This window comes from Ovis canadensis, chromosome 10 (assembly GCF_042477335.2).
Source record: "Ovis canadensis isolate MfBH-ARS-UI-01 breed Bighorn chromosome 10, ARS-UI_OviCan_v2, whole genome shotgun sequence".
Classification (NCBI taxonomy): Eukaryota; Metazoa; Chordata; class Mammalia; order Artiodactyla; family Bovidae; genus Ovis; species Ovis canadensis.
The window spans coordinates 27,793,657-27,820,835 of NC_091254.1; the positions used below are offsets into that span (position 1 = coordinate 27,793,657).

The window sequence follows — 27,179 nt, forward strand, 5'->3', positions numbered from 1 at the left end:
TGGATGGGCTTGAGAAGTCTTACAGGTATTGCAGGGGCTCCAGCAAAAAGGGAAAACAACATTTTTCGCATTAATATCCCTACGGGACAAAGACTCCTCAGCATCTCCTGGGTAACCCAGCTTCTCCTGTGAATACCCTTGGGGGTGTGCCATGAAGTTAAATGCCCCCAATAGGATGGACAGTATGGTTTAGAAGAGAGCGGGGTGGGACCGAGGGGGAGTGACTGACAACTCTGGACCTAAAGAGATGAAGATATGAAGGAGGAAATTTAGGGATACTGGAGATGGGAGGACCTGGAGTGGCTGCTTTTCTTGCCTCTGTGATGCTGGCATCCCTCACTGCTTACAGTCCGTCGGCCCCTAATCTTGGGTCTCTATCCCCAAGGAACTTTGCCCTTCGACAATATTTGTGTGTTCAGGTTCAGCAGCAGGAATATAGTATACATTTACAGTAAATGTATGCTGAGGGGCCTTCCTGGTGGTGCAGTGGTTGAGACTGCGAACTCCCAATGCAGGGGGCCCGGGTTCCATCCCTGCTTGGGAACTAGATCCAGTGTGCTGCCTCAAAGATTGAAGATCTCGTGTGCTACAACTAAAAGACCCGGGGCAGCCAAAGAAATAAGTTTAAAAAAACCGTGGTTCAGTGGCTAAGTCATGTCCGGCTCTTTGCGACCCTGTGAACTCCAACACGCCAGGCTTCCCTGTTCTTCAGTCTCCTGGAGCTTGCTCAGACTCACGTCCATTGAGGTGATGATGCTATCCAGCCATCTCACCCTCTGTCACCCCCTTCTCCTCTTGCCCTCTATCTGTCCCAGCATCAGATGTACCTTGAATGAATTTATCCTCTAGAACTGAGAATAGCTAGTATACTTCTTTAACATTTCTACTGTTCTGTTATTGATAAATGAGGAGAAATAAGAACCTTAAAAATTGGTACCAGTACTCACTAATGATATCATACTTTCTCAAAAGCAGACAACTTTGCGGTACTGTTCATCAGTGATTCCTGCCCTTCACTCATGTTCTTAAGGATTCGAGAGAGTAACCTGGATATTTTGGGTGCAGAAACTTCTTACTGAAACTATTTTGCTCATAAAGCTAAGAGGGAAGATGCTCATGTGATTTCTAGATATGTCTCTAAAGTCAGATTAGAGACCCTAATCCAGACATTAGTCTTTTTCCCTAGGAGAGTATTTAGAACCATCTTAGTGGTAGCTGATATTAACAAGCCATTAGCTTTTCTTTATAAAAGTTTAAGGAGTTGTCACTAGATACCTGTGGGGCCAAAAGAAAGTTAAGTCGCTCAGTCGTGTCCAACTCTTTGCGACCCCATGGACTGTAGCCCACCAGGCTCCTCCGTCCATGGGATTCTCCAGGCAAGAATACTGGAGTGGGTTGCCATTTCCTTCTCCAGGGGGTCTTCCCAACCCAGGGATCGAACCCAGGTCTCCCACATTAGAGGCAGATGCTTTAACCTCTGAGACACAGTAGGAAGTTAAATAAAGGTTCTCCAAGCTTTTCCTCTGGATGGGAACCAAGTTATTCAATATTGCTAGAGACACAGTAGAAATGGGAAACGCAAGTCGTCATCTCTGGCAAGTCCTGCACGCCACCCCCCTCCTCCTCCCTCCTCCCCTGCCCATCCCAGCAGCATTGCCAGAAGCATCAGTCATGCCATCTGAGAACATGTAGTTTCCAGGCCCTGGTTCTGGATCAGTTCATCTTAGGGAAGCTTTCTAAATAATCAACTAAAGCTTCTCGCTACATTGCTTCAGTCGTGTCTGACTCTGTGACCCTATGGATTGTAGCCCACCAGGCTTCTCTGTCCATGGGGATTCTCCAGGCAAGAGTACTGGAGTGAGCTGCCACGGGGATCTTCCCCACCCAGGGACAGAACCCATGTCTCTTAAGTCTTCTGCATTGGCAGGTGGGTTCTTTCCCGCTACCATCGCCTGGGAAGCCCTCCTTTAAAGGAACCAGGAGATTTCCTGAGGCTGGAAAAAAATGATAGGTATAAATCAAAATCTAATCTATAAACCCAGAAATGGAAACTTTGGTTCTCTGGAAGACCATGAAGACCATAAGGCTTGGTAAAAGGAACACAAGGAACTGAGGCTGGAGACTGAACTGATGGATGTCCAAAGGGATGGATTCAACAGCTGGTCTTGGTTCGATCCATGGAGAAGTAAGGTCTCCACGTTTAAGACTGGATTTCCCAACAGTGGAAAGCACAACTCTAAGTAGCTAATTTAAGAAAATTAGGAAGAAACAGAGGAGGCTATCAGTACTCTTGGATTTTCAACACAGCTCAGGGCCTAGCTTATAAAGAAACACAAGCCAGCTCTATACACCATGTAGCAAATCCCTCACGAGGAAGACCCATTTAAACAGGCACATTGAGACGTTTGCAGCTTTTCCCACTGAAGTCATCTAGCCCATTCTTGATTTCAGACCTCGCTAAGAGCAAGGGAGCAGCATTTCAGTTAGATCTGTATGGATTCATTTCCTTAGCAGCATTTGGGTACCAAGTCCGAGGGAGTATTGCATTGCACAGACAGACAAGGTTCCTGCTCTTGGAGAACTAATTTTCTACGTAAGCAACACAGATGATAAACACAAAGATTAAAAATAAAAAGAGGACTTCCCTTGTGGTCCAGTGTTTGGGAATCTGCCTGCCAGTGCCGGGGACATGTGTTCAATCCCTGGTCCAGAAAGATTCCACATGCCTCGGAGCAGCTAAGCCCATGAGCCACGACTGCTGGGCCCACAGGCTGCAACTGCTGAGGCCCCTGCACCCTAGGGCCTGTTCTGCAGCCAAGAGAAGCCAGCACAGAGAGGAGCCTGCACCCCACAACTAGAGAGCAGCTCTGCTCGCTGCAGCTGGTCCACGTGCAGCAACAAAGACCCACCCAGCACAGCCAAAAATAAAAAAAAAAAAAAAAAGGAGATACTTTCAGATGGTGAACACAGTGTAGAAAAAAATAGGTAATAGGACAGCGCTGGGAGTGGCCCCACGCTTGGAGGAGGGCTGCTTTACAGGAGGTCGATAAAGGTGAGCTTGCCCAAGGGCCAGGTGAGGAGTCAGCTACAGTGAGCCAGGGGAAGATGACTCAGGGAGAGGCGACAGCACATGCAAAGGGCCTGAGGTGGGAACGAGGCGGCAGGAACACACGTGGCTGGGGAGCGACCCAGTGTGCACTCAGAGGTGGGTGGGGAGCCAGACCACACAGGGCCCCTGCTTCAGGAGGCTGGATGGAGCTCTAAATACAGCAGGAAGCTAACAGAAGGTTCTAAGCAGGGACACGATGTGAACTGAATCACGTTTTAACAATTTCATTCAAGCACCTGTACAGCAAACAGACAAAAGGGAAACTGGCAGACAAATTAGAAGCATTTGCAACAACCCCTGGATCACTGAAGAAATCACAGAAGAAATTTAAAAAGATACCTGGAAACAAAACGAAAACACGATGCTCCAAAACCTACGGAATGCAGCACAAACAGTTCTAAGAGGGAATTTTATCATGATACAGGTTTACTTCAGGAAACAAAAAAATCTCAAATAACCTAAACTTACACCTAAAGCAACTAGAGCAAGAATAATAAACAAAACCCAGAGTTAGTAGAAGGAAGGAAATCATAAAGATCAGAGCAGAAATAAATGAAATAGAGGCTTAAAAAACAACAACAAAAAGCTGGCTCTTTGAAAACATAAACAAAACGGATAAACCTTGAGCCAGACTCACCAAGAAAAAAAGAGGGTGCAAGTCAATAAAATAAGATATGAGAGAGGAGAAGTTATAGCCTTCACCACATAAATACCAAGGATCATAAGAGACTACTATGAGCAGCTATATATACCAATAAAATGGAAAATCTACAAGAAGTGGACAAATTCTTAGAACTAAAAGTACAATCTCCCAAGACTGAACCAGGGAGAAACAGAAAGTGTTAACAGGTCAATGACCAGGCCTGTAACTGAGTCAGAATTAAACTCCCAGCAAACGACAGTCCAGGCCAGATGGCTTCACAAGTGACTCCTACCATTTAGAGAAGAGTTAACAGTTAGCCTTCGGAAACTATTAGAAAGAAACTGCAGAGGACCTAACACTTCCAAACTCATTCTATGAAGTCACAGTCACTCTGACACCAAAACCAGGCAAAGAACTACAAGATAAGACAACTACAGGCCAATATCACTCATGAGCATAGATACGAAAATTCTCAACAAAATACTAGCAAACCAACTCTAACAATATATTAAAAATATCATACACCATGATCAAGTGGGATTAATCCCAGGGATGCAAGGAGATTTCAGTATCTGAAAATCAATCAATGTGATATATCACATTAACAAAGACTACCATAGGTGCAGGAAAAAGCTTTTGATAAAATTCAACATCAATTCATGATAAAAACTCTAGAAAGTGGGTACAGAGGGAACATACCTCCCTCCCAAGTCTCTTATGATCCTTGGTATTTATGTGGTGAAGGCTATAACTTCTCCTCTCTCATATCTTATTTTATTGACTTGCACCCTCTTTTTTTCTTGGTGAGTCTGGCTCAAGGTTTATCCGTTTTGTTTATGTTTTCAAAGAGCCAGCTTTTTGTTGTTGTTTTTTAAGCCTCTATTTCATTTATTTCTGCTCTGATCTTTATGATTCTTTTTCTCTTAGTGAAAGAAAGTGAAGTTGCTCAGACATGTCCGACTCTTTGCGACCCCAAGGACTACAGCCTATCAGGCTCCTCCGACCATGGGATTTCCCAGGCAAGAATACTGGAGTGGGTTGCCATTTCCTTCTCCAGGGCATCTTCCTGACCCAGGGATTGAACATGGGTCTCCCGCACTGCAGGCAGATGCTTTAGCATCTGAGCCACCAGGGAAGCTTTTCTCTTATGGACTCCTATTTTTTAAAATTGTACTGATACTGCCATCAAAACAAACATAGATCAATGGGACAGAATAGAAAGCCCGGAAAGAAACCCACACACTCATGGCCAGCTAATCTGCAACAAGCGAGACAAGACTATATAATGGAATAAAGACAGTCTCTTTAACAAGTGATGCTGGGAAAACTGGAACACCTACATGTAAAAGGTGAAATTAGAACATTCTCCAACATCGTACACAAAAATAAACTCAAGATGGATTCAAGACTAAATATAAGACTGGGTACTATAAAACTAGAGGAAAACATAGGCAGGGCACTCTGACATAAATTGCTGCAATATTCTTTTAGATCTGTCTCCAGAAGGCTTAGCTCTGCAGAAGAATAGCTGTCCTTAGACGCAGTCATATCTTGCTGGAAATCAGTAGAGGCCTAACCAGCAGTCTGGGGAGTCAGCAGGGAGGGGTTATGTGAAATCTGGGTCTGCCCCTAAGCCGCTGGGGACAGTTGCCTGTGGGCGGCTGCAGAGGGACAAAGCATTTATGAGAAGTGGAGAGAGGCAACACGGGGAGTGGGTGGCAGAAGGCTGATCAAACACTTCTGGCCTTTGGTCTAATGTTTCTCAGTGCCCTGGGATTTAAAAAACCTTTAATTGTCCAAAAAGTAGGTTTTCCCACTTATTTGTTGATTATAGTATCGGATCTCAGACAGCTTTTTAAAACAGTGTCTTTCTCCCTTAATTTTAAAATTAATTTTTATTATAGTCGCTGTACAATGTTGTGTTTCTGCTGTACAGCAAAATGAATCAGCCCCATGTATACATACATTCCCTCCTTTTTGGACTTCTTTCCATTCAGGTCACCAAAGTGCATTAAGCAGACTTTCTTATGCTATACAATATTATTGCAGGTCTGGCGCCAACAGTCAAGAATCTGCCTGCAATGCAGGAGACCCGGGTTCGATCCCTGGGGTGGGGAAGATGCCCTGGAGAAGGGAATGACAACCCACTCTAGTATTCTTGCCTAAAGAATTCCATGGACAGAGGAGCCTGGTGGGCTACAGTCCACAGGGTCATGAAGAGTTGGACATGACTGAGCGACTAACACTTTTCACACTGTACAATACATTCTCATTAGTTATGTTTTATATGTAGCATCGATAGTATATATGCAGCATCGATAGTATATATGTCTGTCTCATTTTTAACTAAACTGCTGAGACTGCACTTGGCTGTTTCAGTAAGTTGCTCCTTGTGTCTGAACTGGCCTTGGAAACTCCCCATCTATCCAGAGGAACTCTATCCATCCTGTAGGACGCCCTCAACTGTCCTTTCATCCCAAAAGGCATCTGCAGCAGAAGCAGCTCCTTGGCTGTGTTTCTGATTTGACTTCCATCGTCACCGACTACTTTCTTTCTCGTTAGTCTATAAACTGCTCGAGGGGAGAGCTCGTCTCATCAGCGCCATCAGCTAACACACATCTTGGCACATGGTAGGCCGCTAGTTCCTGAAACAGACCCAGAGGTGCCTGCTTCAGTACCACCTCAGATGTTAGTCTCACAATAAACTGAACCTTATGGCAGAAAGTGAAGAGGAGCTAAAAAGCGTCTTGATGAAAGTGAAAGAAGAGAGTGAAAAGTTGGCTTAAAGCTCAACATTCAGAAAATGAAGATATGGCATCTGGTCCCATCAGTTCATGGGAAATAGATGGGGAAACAGTAGAAACAGTGTCAGACTTTATTTTTGGGGCTCCAAAATCACTGCAGATGGTGACTGCAGCCATGAAATTAAAAGACACTTACTCCTTGGAAGAAAAGTTATGACCAATCTAGGTAGTATATTCAAAAGCAGAGACATTACTTTGCCGACTAAGGTCCGTCTAGTCAAGGCTACGGTTTTTCCTGTGGTCATGTATGGATGTGAGAGTTGGACTGTGAAGAAGGCTGAGCGCTGAAGAATTGATGCTTTTGAACTGTGGTGTTGGAGAAGACTCTTGAGAGTCCCTTGGACTGCAAGGAGATCCAACCAGTCCATTCTGAAGGAGATCAGTCCTGGGTGTTCTTTGGAAGGACTGATGCTGAAGCTGAAGCTCCAGTACTCTGGCCACCTGATGCAAAGAGCTGACTCATTGGAAAAGACTCTGATGCTGGGCGGGATTGGGGGCAGGAGGAGAAGGGGACGACAGAGGATGAGATGGCTGGATGGCATCACTGACTCGATGGACGTGAGTCTGAGTGAACTCCGGGAGATGGTGATGGTCAGGGAGGCCTGGCATGCTGCAATTCATGGGGTCGCAAAGAGTTGGACACGACTGAGCGACTGAACTGAACTGAACTGGGCATGAGGACAAAGACTCTGCCGATTAAACAGCCTGCTCAGATGATTCTTTTCCACAGGACAAAGTGTTAGTTGCTCAGTTGTGTCTGACTCTTCGTGATCCCATGGACTGTAGCCCACTAGGCTCCCCGTCCATGGAATTTTTCAGGCAAGAATCCTGGAGTGGGTTGCCATTCCCTTTTCCAGGGGATCTTCCCAACCCAGGGATCGAACCCAGGTCTCCTGCATTGCAGGCAGATTCTTTACCGTCTGAGCCACCAGGGAAGCCCTTTTCCACAATGAAACTGGTAATTTTTACATAGGCTCTTGACAAGAGTTTGTCGGTTTATTGATATGGACGTTTGTGTCACGGAAACAAGATTTCGGTCGATGACTCATTCTCTATGGTCAGTAGCTTTCAGACAAGAACATACTCCCTAGATTCCTTTTCTCAGGTGCAGCCTAAATAAAGCCTTAACCCTTTTCACTGAAAACACCAAAAAGTTGCCACTCAACCTTCTATAAGTGTTTTTATCCATAGCTCCTTCATCTGCTTTCTAATACCCATGTGTTAGGGGGAACATTCCAATTCAGATGCAGGCTGGCTGTGAGCAGGTGGGTTACACAGTGAGAGCGATGGATATGGTGGTCACGGGAGGAGGGGGTGGGGCTTGATGTGAACAATCATCTTGGTTACACATAAAATGTGTGTCGTGACCTACAGAGGGGCCACAGGCCACAGTGTTATGTAAAGAAGCCTGCTTGATCATTAAGAATGTGAGGATGGTTCTCAGGGGTACGGGTAAATTTTGAATAACAACTTCATAAACAGAGTTGTTGAGAAGGTTTGGGCTGTATTTGGATGGGATTTACAATGATGACTAGCACTGATGGGGTGCTGATCAAGGCTGCTGGGAATGGAAATCTATTATGTTAGAATTAATTAAAAAGCACGAGAAGATGGAATGATGCAGAGTTAGACTGTCAACATCTCCTCAGAGCTATCTGCTTATCAATAAAAAATGTTGATCCATTCTTTGTAACAATAGCCAGGGGTTTCCAACTGAACATAGCTCCAAAGCTTTGGCTCTAAACCAAAGGTATTGACTCATTCCCTCCCACATGAATTCAATGCATGCCAAATCCAACATGTAGGGCACATGTGAAATGAACCAGGAGTTCTGGCATAGACACTGGGCAATGTCAAGCTGATCTAATGTGTGGTTACTATATAGATAAAAAATGCTACCCTCCCAAACTTCCATAAAAATTTAATTCTGTTAGGTTCAATTATATGCCAACCTGTCGTCACAAGAATTGATTGATCCCAGCAATCAAGATACTAAAGTGCTTTCCAAGGGCCTAGCTTCTTTGGTTGAGTTAGAACATAGCACTCAACACCCATGAATTGTGAAGCAGAAAGTTTGGCAGAATGGTGGAACTCCCAAGGGACTCAGGATGGAACTCTGCAAAGATCCAAGGAGTGTTACAGATGAAATCCCACTGATCTTCTTTAATGTACACATAATCTATATGCCTTAAAGACACCACTTTTATAAAGTGGTCATGAGAATGTCTAGAAAGAATACACACTTTGGCCCAGATAAATTTATGTCACAAATTAAAGTCACAAACTAGGACTGCGCATTGAAGTGCCAGCCTCAGTTTTAAGTTTTCTGTAGATAAAATTCATTTGAGTAGCTTATCTCTCACTCCTCTCTTCCAGGCAATCAAGACTTGTTCCACTTGGCATTTTTATATAAAATCTGTGTCTCCCCAAGAGGGTTTTAACTGAATATATTTGCATGCAGCATATACTATGGGCACCTAGATATGTGAAGGTTTTGTTAATAAGCATTTCTAATACAAGGGAGATTTTCTGCTGTGCTCCTAGCCTTTTAGAGTGACTTACAGCAGGCCTACTGTATCCTGGATATGGGTTAGTTATTCCAAGGAAATTCCAGTGTACTGCCGACCCCTCCAGATGTATCACAAGTCCAGGGGACTCCCCAAATCGTTCTGCCTACAGGTGTCCTTCAGAAAAGAACTAGAATCTCCCCTCTCCGTCCAGCTGGCTCCAAAGCAGTTCTGAACCCCCAGCCTGTCCTTCTGTCCCTGTCACCGTCCTTCTCCAGACTCCAGAAGCTGCAGGAGAGCTCTTTACGGCCCCAGCATTTGCGTGTCCACAAAATATGAAGGGCCAAACTCGACTAGCAGAGTAGCACATTTAACTCAGGGGGCAAACTGCAAGATCCGTTTCACCAATCGTAGAAACTCTTTCTCTGGAACTTGCTTGGTGGTCCAGTGGTTACGATTCTGCGCTTCCAACACAGGGGGTGGAAATTCAATCCCTGGCTGGGGAACTGAGATCCCACGTGCCATGTGGTGTGGCCAATTAAAAAAAAAAAAGAAACCAAAAAAAGAAAAAAGGAACTTCTCTCTACTTTTGGCCATTCTTTTGGATGATTACTCTCTCTCTGACTACAAAATGGTGTAAGTACGTAGGTATTTTGGGTAGGGTTTGGGCAGGAAGTCACATCTGTAATCAAACTTCCATTAAATAAAGTTAAATAAAATACTGAGGTGGAGAAATAGTGGAGAAATGAAGGGAAAATTAAACTCCTAAATTTAATCAAACTGTAAATCTCCCATCTTACTTCTAGTTAAACAGTCTCATATACTGATTCAAAATGAGTTTCACATCCCTTTTTTTTTTTTTTTGCCCAGCCCTGAACTGCAAATGCTAATATGAGAGACCAGTTTGAAAGATCAAAGTGAAGGAAAAGTTCTGGAAAATTTGGAGTTGGTTGTACCTAATTTTTATTGAAGATACTGATTTACAAAATTTATTCTTCTAAACAGACTTGAATTTACCCATTTTAAAGTTTTTTTTTTTTCCTAAGATTAGAGACCTCAGTCTCTAATCTTTATTTAATGTTTTAAATGTAGCCCTCCTGTTTCCTACCATTCACCTACATTGTGTAAAGCATTTCTAAACTTCAGAGGTGGCTGACTGAAAAAAATGGTGCGTGGTGTGTGTGTCTATATAGACAGTCCCCGACTTATAATGGTTCCACTTAATGATTTCTTGACTTTATGATAGTGTGAGAGCAGTGTGCATTTAGTAAGAACCACAGTTTGAATTGTGGCTTTTCCTGGCCTAGTGCCACGACACCCTCTGTGATGCTGGACAGCCGTATTGAGCCACGGCTCCGTCAGCCACGAGACCATGAGGGAAACAACCAACACGCTGAGAACTACTCTGGACCCTACAGCCAGTTCTGTCGTAAAGTTTCAGTCCTGTAGTCAGTAAACTACACGAGATATTCAGCACTTTATTATAAGGAGACCTTGTGTTGGATGGTTGCCTGTTAGCTCATGTAAGCATTCGGAGGTAGGCTGGGCTAAGCTATGACGTTTGGTAAGTGAAAGAAAAGTGAAAGTGCTAGTCACTCAGTTTGTATCCGACTCTTTGAGACTCCACTGACTGCCCGCCTCCTCTGTCCGTGGAATTCTCCGGGCAAGAATACTGCAGTGGGTAGCCATTCCCTTCTCCAGGGGATCTTCCAGACCAGGGATGGAACCTGGGTCTCCTGCAGGCAGACTCTTGACTGTTCGAGCCACTAGGGAAGTTAGGTGTATTAAATCCATTTTTGACTTAGATATTTTCAACTTAAGATGAGTTTATTGGCATGTGACCCCGTCATAAACTGAGGAAGATCTGTGCGTGTATGTGTAATATAAACGCTGCAAAATAAATTTATACATAAAATAAATACTGTGTGTGTATACATAGGGGCTTCCCTGGTGGCTCAAATGGTAAAGAATCTGCCTGCAATGCAGGAGACCTGGGTTCAATCCCTGGGTCAGAAAGATCCTCTGGAGGAGGAAATGGCAACCCACTCCAGTATTCTGGCCTGGAGAATTCCATGGATAGAAGAGCCTAGCAGGCTACAGTCCATGGGATCCCAAAGAGTTGGGCATGACTGAGCGACTTCAGTGTATGTATATATATTTATAATCTAGCTAGCTAGCTATATAGTAATTACGTAGCTGATATTGTAAATGAACTGTGTTCTCCAAGTAGAACATAAAAGCAGCACCAATCTATACTGACAGGAAAGAAGTAAAGAAAATGGACACTATTCCCTTTTTTTTTTTAACTGCCAAGTGGTCTATATTATTCACTTAAAGAGGGAGCGTTTACTATTGATCATTAATTACGTACTCCAGTCATACCCTAAAAGCAATGTGGGAAAAATCACAATTTTGTCACACTGAGCAAAAGAGAAACTGTTGTCAAGAGTCTGACATATTTTCCAGTAAAAGAAAAATCCAGTTGCCAACCACATATGGGTTCATTTTGGGCTCCTGGAACCAGCAACACATCAGCATGTCTTATGAAACTCATGCACGGCTGTATATCATCACAGAAAAAAAATAATTGGTTTTCCTTGGAGTATCTCTAAGTTGATGTCATATTCAATAACCCTGTAGTTGAAAAATCTATATGTGATGGATGAAGTCTGGACTGTCTTTTGAGTTTAATTCCTCCCGTGCCAGATTCTCCAGGACCTAGGTACCTGTTGTTCTGAGGTGAGTGCCTGCAGTATTTAGAAAATGCAGCCGTGTGCTACTACTGCCAGATAACGAACTACGGAAGAACAGTGTGTCTCATGTGGACCACAGCCTCATTCCTCACTCTTAACCATGCCGTGCAGGAGCCCGGCTAACCTTGGGACCTGACCTCGGGGTCAGTGCCGAGAGTGGCTGGGGTCAGTGCCAAGGTGTGGCTGAGTCAGTGCTGTGCATCAGGGAGTGAGGCTGCTGGCTTCGCCTCCTCTGGATTTGACGACTTTGGGAACAGCTTGAAATATACGGGCTTCCAAGGTGGGGTCCCAGGCGTGCTACCAACACATCACCATCAGGAACACTTCCTTGTGAGACTGAGTGCTCCCTTTGTATATGCTGATGGATCGGGGGTTTGGGTTTAGCAGATGCAACCTGGTAGATACAGAATGGACAGGCAACAAGGTCCTACTGTCGAGCACAGGGAGCTATCCTCAATGTCCTGTACTAAACCACAGCGGAAGAGTACGAAAAAGAATGGGTACGTATGTATCCTTCTACTTCTCTGTCTATCCACTCTATTAATTTTTGAGGTTAGATATCAAAACTCCAACTAAAAATCTTCATTTATTTACTTAAAAATAATTGCAATATATCGTGGAACTATACGTAACTTTGTTCTGTATTTTCCAAGTCTCCTGTAAATGCATTATCATACTTAAATAATTTAAAAAATTAAACAAAAAAGAATGTGTGTACGTGTGTGTGTGTGTGTGTGTGTGTGTGTGTGTGTATGTATAACTGGGCTACTTAGCTGTAGACCGGTAATTAACACAACATTGTAATTCAGCTGTATTTCAATAAAAATAATTTTTAAAAAAACATTTAGAGCTTTCTCTGGTATCTGGCAAAGAAAAAGCCAACCTTGATATATTTTGTGGGCCAACTGAATATGTTTTAGGCAAAAACCAACTTTCTCCCTTCTTCTTTTTCTTCTTTAGTAAGCATCTCATTTCACTTACCTTGGATAGATGAATCCAAACTTGGGCAGGGAATCCTGGTCAGCTGTCCTAGACTAGCCCAGCTCTGTGGTCTAGATGCCCCTGTATCATCAGTGTTGCAGGTCTGGCCTTGGAGCTGACCTCAGGGCATGGCTGCTCCCGAGTCTGGGGATCTGGTTTCGGTAGAAGATCCCCTTTGGACTGAATCCAACCTGGCCTCCATTTGTGGCTGCATCTTGGAATCCAGATTTGTAACATGTGGCCTGCAAGTTAATCTGTTTTTCTTGTATTCAGTTTTCTGTTGGGTAACCAACTAATTAATATACACGGTTGGAAGGTGAAAGTTGCTCAGTTGTGTCTGACTCTTTGTGACCTCATGGACTATATATTCCATGGAATTCTCCAGTCCAGAATACTGGAGTGGGTAGCCTTTCCTTTCTCCAGGGGATCTTCCCAACCCAGGGATTGAACCCAGGTCTCCCGTGCTGCAGACAGATTCTTTACCAGCTGAGCCACCAGGGAAGCCCAAGAGCAAAGTCCCAGCTGGCTGGTCTGCCCCTGATTTGTACTGTGTGTAATATAATCTTGATGAAGTTACTCCTATCCTTGACCAGAAGACAAAGCTTTTAAATCATCAACACGTTGGAGGTGAATAACTTAAAAATACTGTTTAAGTGAATTATTACTAATGAGAGAACAGATGAGGAAAACAGAATTTCCTTACCAATCAGCAGAGCTTCCTTCTCTGATTTTAAGCCTTGGCTTCTTTTCTCAGTGTTGTTCTCTCGGTCTTGGTTGACCAACGCGACTGTCAATACGTTGATTTCCTATAAAGTCAAAAAAGAGAAACATGTAGGTGTTTTGTGCATTCTGACAAAAAGCAACGAGGTCTTTTAAAGTCTATAAGAGAGGTCACTGCTGCTATTTATAACCGAAGATCAACTTTTATAACTGGCTGACCTATTTACCCAAGAGTAGAAAAGTAATTCTAAAACTTGGGTTCCCAGCTACTGCTTCTAGTTAACTAAGTACTAAATAACTGCAAAAGTGGCACATTTTGTGCAAATTGTGTTACTTTTGTCCACGTTTTGATAAAACTTTGTTAGCAAAAAAAAACAAAAAAAGATCATAGCTAACTTTAAGAAGTTTTGAAGTATGAAAATTTTCCTGAAAAGCATATACAGACGAATTTACAGTATTATGTGAGTAACCTGTGTCAGTGAATGGGGACACAGGGCCTGCTGGGAAGGTCAGATAGAACTGGTAGGATTGTTTAAGTTGAGTAAGTATATCTTTATACACAACTGCAAAAGGCAGATGAAGCAAAGGTTGGGAAATTCTTTTCTCTGAAAACTAAAAATGAATTGTACAACAAGTTGGTATGGGAGGCTGGACTATTTTTTCTATGGTTTTTTTAATTGAAAAAGAGAAAAAGATTTAACTCATATTGCCCCAGACTTGATATTAGGACTCATAATGGGAATAATTTAATAGAAAATCAAGTTTAATGATCGGAGACCTGTATATATGGGATGGCGGAATCATTAGGGTAGTTGAGTCTTGTTGGAGGGCAATTTCTCACTGACAGATATGTCTCAAAGAAGGTCTAGCCCACTGATAAAGAATTAAGGATAGGGGCTTCCCTGGTGGCTCAGTGGTTAAAAAAAAATTCCACCTGCCAATGCAGGAGACACGGGTTCGATCCCTGGTCAGGGAGGATCCCACATGCTGTGGAGCAATTAAGCTTGTGTGCCACAACTATTGAGCCTGGGATCTAGAACCCAAGAGCTGCGACCATAAGTCCATAACAAGAGCCTGCAGTCCATAACAAGAGAGGTCACTGCAATGAGAAGCCCGCTCACAGCAACTAGAAAGTAGCCCTCCCTCTCCACAACTGGAGAGAAGCCTGTTCAGCAATGAAGACACAGCATGGCAAAAAACAAAACAAAAAACTGTCACCTTAAAAAAAAAAAGAATTAAGGACACTGTTTCCATTAGAGGATGGATTCTGTCAGAAGGACAGAGGATACGGAGGCAGGGACAGAGGACAACTTAGATGGTTTGCCAGAGTCCCCAGGATTGGAGCTGGTTACAGCACAGATACTTAGCTAACCTTTATACATTAACAAAGCTGGCCAGATAAAAGAATATAGGAAATTGTTAGGAGCATGTTGAGTCTGTAAAGAGCACACCCCAACCTGAAGGCATTCAAATTAAGAATGATCCGGGGCATGTTTGGAGCCCGTTAGACACAAAAGGTCATGAGAATGAAAGATGCTCTTATACTTGCACAGAAGGGATCTTGGAAACCAGTCCCAGCAGAAACACAATCCAGAACAATAAACCCAAAGGTTTATGTAGATGAGAACATTTGATAAAGAAGAGGCACAGGCAATTCCTTCTGTGAAGAAGTAAGAGTTTTAAGGGCTAGCAGAGATGTATCAAGAAAGAGGATGGATCAACATTAATCAAGATGATGACAGTGTTATTTAAGAGAAATATAAATAATGAACTTCAGGGCTGAGTGGAAACAGTATCTCTGAGAAGGGGTGATCTGTTAATAGCCAGGATGATGACGGGGGCCAAATGAGATTACCGAGCAGTTTAGTAGACAACAGACCCACAGTAACTGCCAAAACTGAGTGGTGTCCTGGGGCATCGCACAGCTGAGGATCCAGGTTGCTGGGGGAATATGGACCACAGAGGGCAGGCAGCAGGTCAGAAACCAGCAAGAAGAGGAGGGGCGGGCCAGACTAAGGCCAGTCAAGAGTGCTGTAAGGCACCCGTCCTCATGTCCAAAGCTGGAGTCAAAAGAAAGGGATTTTGAGCAGCCTCCAATAAACGCAGCTCAGTCAACAAGGAATCAGAAGTGCCTCACCAGTGACTGTTGCTTTCATGATTGCTTTTCTAAAAATCCAGCACATGTGGCTTAGACGGTAAAGCATCTGCCTACAGTGCGGGAGACCCGGGTTCGATCCCGGGGTTGGGAAGATCCCCTGGAGAAGGAAATGGCAACCCACTCCAGTACTCTTGCCTGGAAAATCCCATGGATGGAGGAGCCCGGTAGGCTACAGTCCATGGGGTCACAAAGAGTTGGACACGACTGAGCGACTTCACTTCACTTAGGGTAGGATATATGAGGCTGCAAAACTGAAAGTCCTGGGAGCACCTTTCTGTGGAAGTATTTCTTCAGACTGAAAATCGCAGCCTATGCTCTGCTCTTAGTATAAAATCCACGCTGTAAGTCTAAATTCTAGTCTGACCTTCTCTACTTAGGATGTTACACTTACCTATTTAGCAATTGGGGAACATCTTTTACTGCAACACTGGATCATAGGTTAGAAAGACTTAGGCCCATTTCTTAAAAAAAATTAACTGTTCTTGTTCATTTCCACCCAAACTCTCTGGAATATAGAAGGAACTTTCACCATCAGAAACATAAAATTGTTGTTCAGTCGCTCAGTCGTGTCTGACTCTTTGTGACCCTGTGGACTGCAGCACACCAGGCCTCCCTGTCCTTTACCATCTCCTGAAGCTTGCTCAAACTCACGCCCATTGAGTCGGTGCTGCCATCCAACCATCTCATCCTCTGTCGTCCCCTTCTCCTCCTGCCTTCAATCTTCTCCAGCATCAGGGTCTTTTCCAATGAGTCAGCTCCTAGATCAGGTGGCCAAAGTACTGGAGCTTCAGCCTCAGCATCAGTCTCTCCAATGCATATTCAGGATTGATTTCCTTTAGGATGGACTGGTTTGATCTCCTTGCAGTCCAAGGGACTCTCAAGGGTCTTCTCCAGCACCACAGTTCAAAATCATAAATTCTTCAACACTCAGCCTTCTTTATGGTCCAACTCTCACATTCATACACGACTACTGGAAAAACCATAGCTTTGACTATATGGACCTTTGTTGGCAAAGTAACGTCTCTGCTTTTTAATATCCTGTCTAGGGTCTTCCCTGGTGGCTCAGAGGTTAAAGCGTCTGCCTCCAATGCGGGAGACCCGGGTTCGATCCCTGGGTTGGGAAGATCCCCTGGAGAAGGAAATGGTAACCCACTCCAGTATTCTTGCCTGGAGAATCCCATGGATGAAGAAGCCTGGTAGGCTACAGTCCACGGGGTCGCAAAGAGTCGGACACGACTGAGTGACTTCACTATACTATACACTACACTAGGTTTGTTATCATAGCTTTTCTTCCAAGGAGTAGGCATCTTTCAATTCCATGGCTGCAGTCACTGTCTGCAGTGATTCTGGAGCCCAAGAAAATACTCTCTGTTTCCATTGTTTCCCTATTTGCCATGAAGTGGAAAACAGAATTTGTATCTTTTATCCCATACAAATTATTTACCCTGATAGATGTAATATGCCCTTAAGAATTACATGTCTACTAGTGAAGGTGTTCCAGGTGCTTAAGAGATTGAAAACTGGATACAGTAAGTGCAGACTGGGTTAGGGAGTAAGAGAGGTTATCAAGGACAAATTGCTAATAGTGTACAAGTATACACTAGGAAGGAAACATTAGGATGGGGATCAAGAGTTTCTTCACAGGGAGATCAATAGGATTATGAAATAGTATTCCAAGGGCAGTGGCAAGAACACCATTCACTTGACACAGTCAAAAAGCACTCCAGACTAGAAAATGCACAATAAGTAACAACCCTGCACTTGGCAGGAGAATGAGCAAGATTATCTAATAAATCTTTTCGCCGTCTACCTTTTAACTCTAATTTCTCTGACACTTACAGGGAATCATGAAAGGGCTGGAAGAAGAGGTTTTCAATAACTGGAAACCTCAGATATCACGGAGGGTTTTTTCAGACTTCTGAAAGGTTAGCTACTCAAAGGCAGACATTTCTCCTTTAAGAGTCCTTGTCAATTACTTTAAGAGATGGTCAAAGTCGTTTATCCATTTAGAGAAGCTCTTTTTCAATAATGTGCTGAGCTAGGTGCGTGCTTCGTTGTTTTGTTTTTGCTCTCCACCTACCAAGCCCCGAAGAACCAAGTGCATGACTTCTTTAGCCTTATGAAATCCTCTTGTTACTCCTTTCATTTCATTATTCCTGTGACCTCCTTAACTTTCATGCTAATTTCTTTCCACCACAAGGTTTCTCGAATACATGGTGTCTACCCACTGTGGCTACTTGCCTCACCGCCTGGAATCGCAGCTTTCTCATTATTCACCCCCTGAAACCATCCTTTGCACTGCTTATGTTTTTCTCAGTCTTTGTACCATGTGGCATTTGACATCACTCACTCATCCCTTCTTAAACCCTCTGCCTCACTTGCTTCTGTTCCATAAGAAGTCCTGGTCTTTTTCCTCCTAATTTTTAATTCCGTCTTCATTGGTTTTTTTATTCCCTCTGTTGGCCCAGGGGGTTCCCCGGTGCCTCAGATGGTAAAAAATCTGTCCTCAATGCGGGAGACCTGGGTTCAATCCCTGGGTCGGGAACATCCCCTGGAGAAGCGAATGGCAACCCAGTCCAGTATTCTCTGTGCCTGAAGAATTCCACGCACAGAGAAGCCTGGTGGGCTACGGTCCATGGGGTCACAAAGAGTCGGACACGACTGAGCAACTAACACACTGCTGGCCCAGAGTAGACACGGATAAAATGGTAACTTTCTCATACTCTTAACTGGGGTACTTTTGCCAAAGCACAGTCACCACTTTTTCTCCTCTATTTCCTTTGATCAGAGTTCTTCCATTCTCCTGGGTTCATCTATCATCACAGTTCACGCTTTACCTTCTGTTCCTTATCATCAATTGACCCCTGGGCTTGCTTGCTTGATCACTTCCCACTTCAAATTCAAAATGAAAGGTGGGGGGCTTCCCTGGTGACACAGTGGATAGGAATCCACCTGCCAATGCCGGGGACATGGATTCAATCCTGGGTCCAGGAAGATTTCACATGCCATGGAGCAACTAAGCCTGTGTGCCACAACTACTGAGCCTGTGTCCCCTAAGAGCTGCACGCTGCCGCCGCTGAGCCCACCTGCCCTATGAGCTGCACGCTGCAGAGCCCGCCTGCCCTACGGGCCGCACGCTGCCGCCGCTGAGCCCGCCTGCCCCACGGGCCGCACGCTGCCGCCGCTGAGCCTGTGTGCAGCAAAAGCGCGTGCACCTAGAGCTCGTGCTCCACAAGAGGGGCCACCGCAGTGAGAAGCCCCTGCCCTGCAAGGAAGAGCAGCCCCCACCTGTGGCAACTAGAGAAAGCCTGAGGCAGCAACAAAGCCCCAGTGCAACCAAATAGATAAATAAAAATAAATAAATTCACAAAAATGAGAGCTGGTCGTGAGGTGGCAGAAGGCACACTACATGCTTAAGATTTAGCCTTGGCTCCTCTACGAACAATGAGTTGACCTTGGGTAAGGAAAGCAACACCTTCAAGCCTCGGATCAATAGTCTAAAAATGAGGGTGCTGGATAGGGTTCACCATCTCTGAGTGTATGTGTCATGGAACCCCATCAGCTCTAAATTAACTAGGAGCAGATCTCTAGAATTCCCAGTCTATTACTTCTTTCTTCTGTTTTATAATATAGGACTTCTATTTAAAGCTTCATTTAAAGGGATGTCCTCATTTTTATTAAAACGTTTTTGATTATTCTTTATAAAGTCCATTATTGTCTAAAAAATTAATGTAAATGCACATTCTATGCAAAATAACATGATTTCAGAATAGAAAAAAAAGAGGCATTCTTTAAGGTGAAATTCTTACCCCAAAGTGTACTCTCTGCACTTAACCATCTGTTAAAACTCTGTGGAGGAGTGTGTGTTGGGGGTGGGGGTCAGGATAGGAGTTGTAATACCTTAATAAGTATTTGCCTTTTAACAAACAGTGCAAAAAGGGTTCAAAAAAGTTTAAAATATGTGCAGATTGTGACTTTAGAGGGTAAGAAGGTAACAGTATATGACAAAATATGTTCATTAGGAGGAAAACAAAGTTCAAAATTTATAAGACATAGTTAACATTTCTTTAAATAAGTGAAAGCAAAGTAAATTCAATAGATAATAGTAACTACAAAATATAAAATAATTCAATGTATTAGAGCAAGGTATGTTCAGTTACGTTATTATGTTCTTCTCTAATTATTTAGTCTGGAATAAAAGTCAGTGTTCTCAACTCACACCAGTCAGAATGGCCATCATCAAAAAAAAAACAAAAAAACTACAAACAGTAAATGCAAGAGAGGATGTGGAGAAAAGGGAACCCTATTGCGCTGTTGCTGGGAGTGTAAATTGGTACAGCCACTATGAAGAGCAGTATGGAGATTCCTTAACAAACTAGGAATAAAACTACCCTATGACCCAGCAATTCCACTATTGGGCATACACCCTGACGAAATCCCAATTCTAAAAGATACATGTACCCCAGTGTTCACTGCTGTGCTATTTACAATAGCCAGGACGTGGACGCAACCTAGGTGTCCACTGACAGATGAATGGATAAGGAAGCAGTGGTACGTATACACAATTACTGTCTATTACTCAGACATAAAGAGCCAAGAATTTGAGTCAGCTGCAGTGAGGTGGATGAACCTAGAACCTGTTAGGACAGAGTGAAGTCAGTTGGAAAGAGAAGAACAAACACTGTACAGTATCATGTATATGGAATCTAGAAAAACAGTGCTGATGAACCTATTTACAGAAAAGAAACGGGGAGGCAGACACAGAGGAGGACTTGTGGACACAGCAGAGGAAGAGGGCAGGATTAACTGAGAAAGTAGCGCTGACGTGTAATATACACAACCACGTGTCAAGCAGGTAACTAGCGGGACGTTGCTCCATAACACAGGGAGCCCAGCCCGGCGCTCTGTGACGACCTCGAGGGATGGGATGGGAGAGGGGTGGGAGGCTCCCGAGGGGGGCGATATATGTATCTAGTCTAGTTGTATACGGATAGCTAATTCTCGTTTCTGTACAGCAAAAACCAATACAACAATGTAGAGCAATTATCCTCTAATTAAAAGATTAATTAAAAAGACTGCATCCTTTGGGATGAGTGGAATGTCCTTCTTTTTAAAAATGTGTGCATCCAGGTTCCTCCTGATGTCGTGCTTCTTCTAAAATTCTATAGGGTCTACATTCTAAAATGTCCAGTTCACCTCCCCTGTCAGGGCTGCATTTTCTTCTAACTTTTCTCTTTCATTAGTAGCACCACCATCCTTCCACTTGCAGGCCTTTGGTTCATCCTCTCCTGCCCCCAAAGACCTTTCTAGATCAGGATCCCATCAAGGATCTGTGAAATCTCTCTCCTGCATCTCTCCATGGCCACTCCCAGTCCGCTTCATTTCCTCCTTGGACCACAGCAGGGACCTCCTGCTTTGTCTCTGCGTCTGGCTTCTCCCTCTTCAAGTCGACCTTATATGGTATTACCAGACTGGTTTTCTAAAACTCCACTTTCATCTTGTCAGTCTCCACTTTAAAACTCAGATGCCTGGGGACTTCCCTGGCGGCTCAGTGGCTAAGACTCTGTGCTCCAAATGCTGGGTTTGATCCCTGGTCGGGGAACTAGATCCCACATGCTGCAACTGAGATCCAGTGCAGCCACATAAAAACAAAAATTAAAACAAAACAAAACACTTCGGATGCTCTCTGATAACCAGTGGAAAAATGCCAGATTGAGCCCGGCCTTTCGGATTCAGTCCTCCCCTTTCAGCCTCTCTTCTCTAGATGGTAGGTCCAGATACATTCTTAGAAAACCCTCTCCTCTTTTTTTCACCACCTCCTACATGTATTTTTATACATAGCACAAATCCCGTATCTCTTAGCAGCATTGATTCCAGGCTATTTGTAAGTCTCCCTTATCTCAACACATTTCCTATGCCACTTTACTGTAGCAGTTGCCCACTTGTACATTTGGCATAAACCGAGGATCTCCTGTGTTTGCTTCTGCAAAACTGCCAACTCCTGCAGGGCACTCACATATCCCAGCAAGCGAGGCAGCCTGGCCAAGTGGGACCTGTGTTCCGATTCTGTCCCCATTATTTACGTACTGGATAACTTCAGGCAGGGTGTCTCTGAACTGTCTTTTACATAAACCATGGAGAACAGCGTATGCCTATCCCTCCGGGGTGCTGTGAAGACCAAACATCATCCGTGCAATGGTGCTTTTGAAGACTATAACCTTCTAGGAATACTGTGCCATCACTGTTATTAAGATCATTATTTCCTTTTATTATTCTCAAGACCGACTGGGTACAGAACAGGTGCATAATACATACCTGGGGTACTCCACCTATGGGAGAGTTCTGTGTGAGACCCTGGCTACAGTTACACAAAAGCACGTGTGCAAAAGTGACAAACTGCAGCAGGGTTCGAACTGTGCATAGTCTGTTTTCTTAATGCTCCGTGGCACTCTTACTATCCTGCTATCCTATGATTTATAAAGAAATAAAGACGCCAAGGACATATAGATGCCGTTCTAAAGAGCGGTATGTAAGCACACTTGGTAGCTGATTACTGAACAACACACCAAATGACTCCCCCCCCCCTGCCCCCGCCCCCACATCTGAAATAAGGAGACCTCCACCCTGTGGCCCTCCAAGGGCTACTAGTGCAAGGTGAGTGAGAGAGTCGTCAAGATTCGCTTGGGTAAGATTCACCGTGTCGCCTCCCCACTGCCAACACCACGCCGTAAGACTCTGGTTCCTTCTCTGCCTCCTTTGTTCCATGTTTGTGCCTAGGCCTTAATCTTAGACATCACACTCCATGAAGCCAGGGGCCCTGCAGACGACAGTCAAGATGCCGATCAGCTACTTCAGCAGCCTTTACTTAACACTTTTTCAAAATACCAAAGCAATCCATCAAGCGCCATGCCAGTCTCTAGTAACCTTCAGCTAGTTCGCACAAGATCAGAACCACAGTCATGAAGGAAGAATGGATTCTTCTCCTGCCTTTCTTCATGAGCCAGTGACTAAGATGGTTATACAGCAGGTACCCCTGATACATGAAGGATAATAAATGAAGGCTGATAAATGAAGGATGACCCGTAAACAATGGCCTGGAATAAGTGAAAGGATATTCCCAGGTGGTGCAGTGGTAAAAGAATCCACCCACCAATGCAGGGCATACAGGACACAGAGGTTCCATCCCTGGGTTGGGAAGATTCCCTGGAGGATGAAATGGCAACCCACTCCAGTATTCTTGCCTGGAAAATCCCACGGGCAGAGGAGCCTAGCAGGCTACAGTCCATGGGGTTGCAAAGAGTTGGCCATGACTGAGCGCACACACACACAGAATGGTGGGAAAACGGTGGATTTAGGCACAGAAGACTGGTCCTAAGCGCCACGCACTTGCTGTGGGCCCTCATTTCATTATTTCTCTTTGTATAAAGTGGGCTTGGTAGCAAACGAGCCCTACAGTCTCTTCTTGCCCCCAGACTTCATCTCTGCTCTGTGCTCTTTTCCCTGACTTGGCGCTTCCATCCAAGTGTAAGACAGCCAGCTTGGTACTGATGATATACACTTACCCTGGATTTCAGTGCCAAGAAAAATTAGAGAGAAAAGAAAAAGAAAAGGGAAGAAAAAAAAGACATTTAAAAAGCAAACGGATGGGGAAAGGATTGTCGAGAATGAGTAGCTGAGTAAGCTTCAAAATTCCTTAAGGTTCAAGGGAATGTAAGAATGGATCAATCCCCAGGAGTGAACACGATGGCGGGGATTTTCTGGCTTAGAAGTTCCACGGCCCCACTAATCTTAACAGTTGCTGAAGCTCAGTACCACCCGTCTTGAGGGTCAGGGCCCCCCACTCACCTTCGCTCAGCAGCCTTTGATGTCCAGGGTCTGCAGAGGGGAGCCTCAGAGAGACCGTCTGAGAGCAGACGTGTGGCTCCTGCCCTCAGCCCAGAGGCAGGAATTCAGCACAGCACTAGCTCATTTTCTGTGCCAGGATGTTCCACCTCATTGGGTTTCGATGGCTGGACTTAGACCCAGAAGGCATGCATCATGTCCTAAGACACCTAAAAGATTTTCTAAGATTTCCAATCGCAAAGATTAAAACAAGTGAGAACCAATTAAGAAATCAGCTGAAACTCCAATATTTTGGCCACCTGATGTGAAGAACTGACTCATTCTGAAAAGACCCTGAGGCTGGGAAAGATTGAAGGCAGGAGGAGAAGGGGACGACAGAGGATGAGATGGCTGGATGGCATCACCAACTCAATGAGTTTGGGTTGACTCTAGGAGTTGGTGATGGACAGGGAGACCTGGCGTGCTGCAGTCCATGGGGTTGCAAAGAGTCGGACATGACTGTGACTGAACTGAACTGACTGACTAAGAAAGAGAAAACTCAAGGTAGTTTAGTTACCTGAGATAAAGCATTTCTCCTGGTGGCTGGCTTTCTAGATCATCCTTGGTGATATTTATTTAATAAACACAGACAATGCAATATTATAAGAACCTTACAGGGACTCCCCTGGTGGCCCAGTGGCTAAGACTCTGCGCTCTCAGATTCAATCCCTGGTCGGGGAACTAGATCCCACATGCCATGACTAAAATGATCCCACAATCCACAGTGAAGACAGAGGATCCCGTGTGCCACGACGAAGACCCAGCACAGCCAAATACAGAAATAAGTAATTTAACAAAGAACGTCACAGATACGAACGCATGCAATCCTCCTTAGCAAGACGGAGCTGTAGGAGGTCAGCACGCTGCTCTGTCATTTTACGGATGAGGCAAGCGAGGACTGGAGCGGCTGAGGACTTGCGTAAGATCACACAACCAGTACGGAGCAGGCTGTGCACGCGAACCTGCACTGCCTCCCTCTAGAGTCTTAACCACTGTGCTGGGTTGCCTCTCTGGCCCTGGTCAGTTGCAGAATGCCTGTTGAGTCCTGGGCCCTCATCCCCTCTGTCATCAGTCCTAGCCCACCGGGGAGTCAGCAGGGGCTCCAGGCTGGCTGATGAGTGGTGGCTCGGGGGCAGCTGCGAATGCAGAGGGGTGCAGGGTGGAGAGCCGTGGTCCCGGGTTCCCCCTGCCCGAGCCAGCAGGGGCCTGGCTTGGGAGCAGGGTTAGTGGGGATGGGCCTGGCTCTCTGCTGCTATTAGGTGGTGACTCCCTGTCCTTTGGACAAGTGTGACTTGTTGTAACCATGGTCCATGCAACAAGGGAAGGGTTTCAAAGGCAGGATGCTGGGGCCAGTGAGGAGGAAGCAGATGCTGCATGCATGCCCTCCTGGTTTTGAAGATGTGTGTGGGGGAAAGCTGGGGTCAGGGCATGCTCCAAAGACCAAGGGAGGGCTGTGGGTGGGACTGGCTGAGAGAGGGAAGAGGCTCGGGCAGGGGGAACACGGGGGAGCTCAGCCACACTCCAGGTAAGTTGAGGTGATGGGAGAAGACAGAAAACTGGGGATACAGAAGCCATTCTACAGGAAGAATGGGGACTTCCCTGGGGTCCAGTGGTTAAGACTTTGCGCTTCCAGCGTAAGGAATATGGGTTCGATCCTTGATCGGGGAACTAACATCCCACATGCCATGCTTTGCGGCTAAGAAAATACGAAAAAAAAAAAAAAAGAAAAAAAGAAAAGAAAAAGAAAGACTGAACAGATTGTGTGTGTGTGTGAAGCAGAAAGTGGGGACAACTAGCAGAATAATGATACCAGAATCAGGGGTCACAAAGAATGAGAAGGACTGGCCCCAGCAGTTGAGAAATATTGGAGGTAGCTGAAAAGTTAACACTTAACCACAAAATGAAAGCACTCATAATAAATACTTGAAGTTAACTCTATACTATCTAACTCTGTCCGAATCTTGGACAGGGAGCTGAAAGTACGGGTCCTGACCTCAGGACAGCAGCTGGGCTGGGAGCGGCTCTCTAACAACCCTCCGTCGCCGCCTCCCGCAGCTGACAGCTGCTGCTGCTGTACCCCTGCCATCCTCCGGTGTCTCTGCCAGGACTTCACGTGACCGTGTCACCTGCAGGCGTTTCTCTACATGGGGACAGTGTCCTCAGGGGCTACACAGTCTTCTGCACAGAGCTAAATCTGCAACCACTATATATTTTTTAAAGAATAAATAGTAAGTAGACTTGGTAATCTTTGTTGAATTAAATCAAGTGAGTCTGTTATTACATAGAGAGGCATAAATTTTGTAGATGAAACTGACTGGCAGTCATAGGATCAGGTCAGCACGCCCGGCCAGGAGTGATTTTCCAGAAGTCTGTTGTTCAGTTGCTAAGCTGTGTCTGACTCTTTGTGACCCCGTGAACTGCAGCTCACCAGGCTTCTCTGTCCTTCACTATCTCCCAGAGTTTGCTCAAACTCCTGTCCTAGACTGGAAGTCTAGGAGGACTACGTTTAACGAAAAGAGAAAATAATGCAGTTGCTTTGGGTGTTTTACATCCTTTGGTCCCTAAATGTATTTGTTGTGGCATCACTTTAAAGGAAAATAATTTCTTTACTAGTTTAGATTCAGTCAGCACAAAGTTAATTTTGAGTTCGTGTCTGTCATTAGTGCTTTCACCATGTTTTAAAGTATTAACATTTCTGGGGAGGTCACATTATAAGCTTATAACTCTTTTCTTTCTTTTTCTTTTTAAAATTTAAGACAGTTCTTGAGTTCACTTTAACTTTTAAAACATTTCTTGGCTTTCTCATTACAAATATATATTTATTTATAAACATATATTTTAATATAGGAGATTGACAGAATATAGATTTTAAAAAGTAACTGGAATTCTACTACCCAGTTATAAGCATTATTAATATTCAGTTATCTTACCTTTCATATTTTACATATAACCCTCCTCCCCCATACATACACACATATATTTACTATTATATAATTACATACACACACAAATGCATATATACATTTTTATGTGTGTGTGTATATATATATATAGTTCAATTCTTTTTTTAATCCATTTTTTAATTGAAGGATAATTGCTTTCCAGAATTTCACTGTTTTCTGTCAAACATCAACATGAATCAGCCATAGGTATGGGATTATCCCACAAATACTTTTAATAAGAAAACTCTGATAGGGAAGAGCAATTTCAACTTTGTGACATTTTCCATTAAATACTAAGAGCATACTGCTGCCTGGATCACAGCTTAAGTATGGCTATCACAGTTCACACCAAGCTTAAACTGTGGTCTCAAGCTGGTGATTAGATGCCTTTCTTTTGGCATAGTTTTGTGGCAGCCACATTAAATAAAACTGATGTAAATGTAAGAAAAATAACTCTTTTGTCTTCCTTTAACTCCACTCAGTAAAACGCAGGCTGCAGTATGTTACGTTACTATATGCCACTACTGATGTTGCCGAATGAAAAAAAAAAATATCCTTGATCTCAGAAACAGTTGTGTATTTCTCTTCAGTACATAAAAAATGTAACCCCGACTACTGTATCTACCCAAGTCCATACCCTTCATAGCCTGAAAAAGTACTGACATGAAAAATCTCCTTAAC

The 27,179-nt window shown here is 44.2% G+C and overlaps 1 protein-coding gene across 5 annotated transcripts in view; it reads right to left on the reverse strand.

Annotated features, from left to right (window-relative positions):
* The window catches only part of ENOX1 (ecto-NOX disulfide-thiol exchanger 1), a 336,022-nt gene that overhangs the window by 23,118 nt on the left and 285,725 nt on the right, over nt 1–27,179 (reverse strand). For all 5 annotated transcript variants that reach the window (XM_069601258.1, XM_069601259.1, XM_069601255.1 and 2 more), the window contains one exon: nt 13,501–13,603. In XM_069601258.1, coding sequence (XP_069457359.1) covers nt 13,501–13,603 — 103 coding nt within the window. The remainder of the gene's footprint in view (nt 1–13,500; nt 13,604–27,179) is intronic.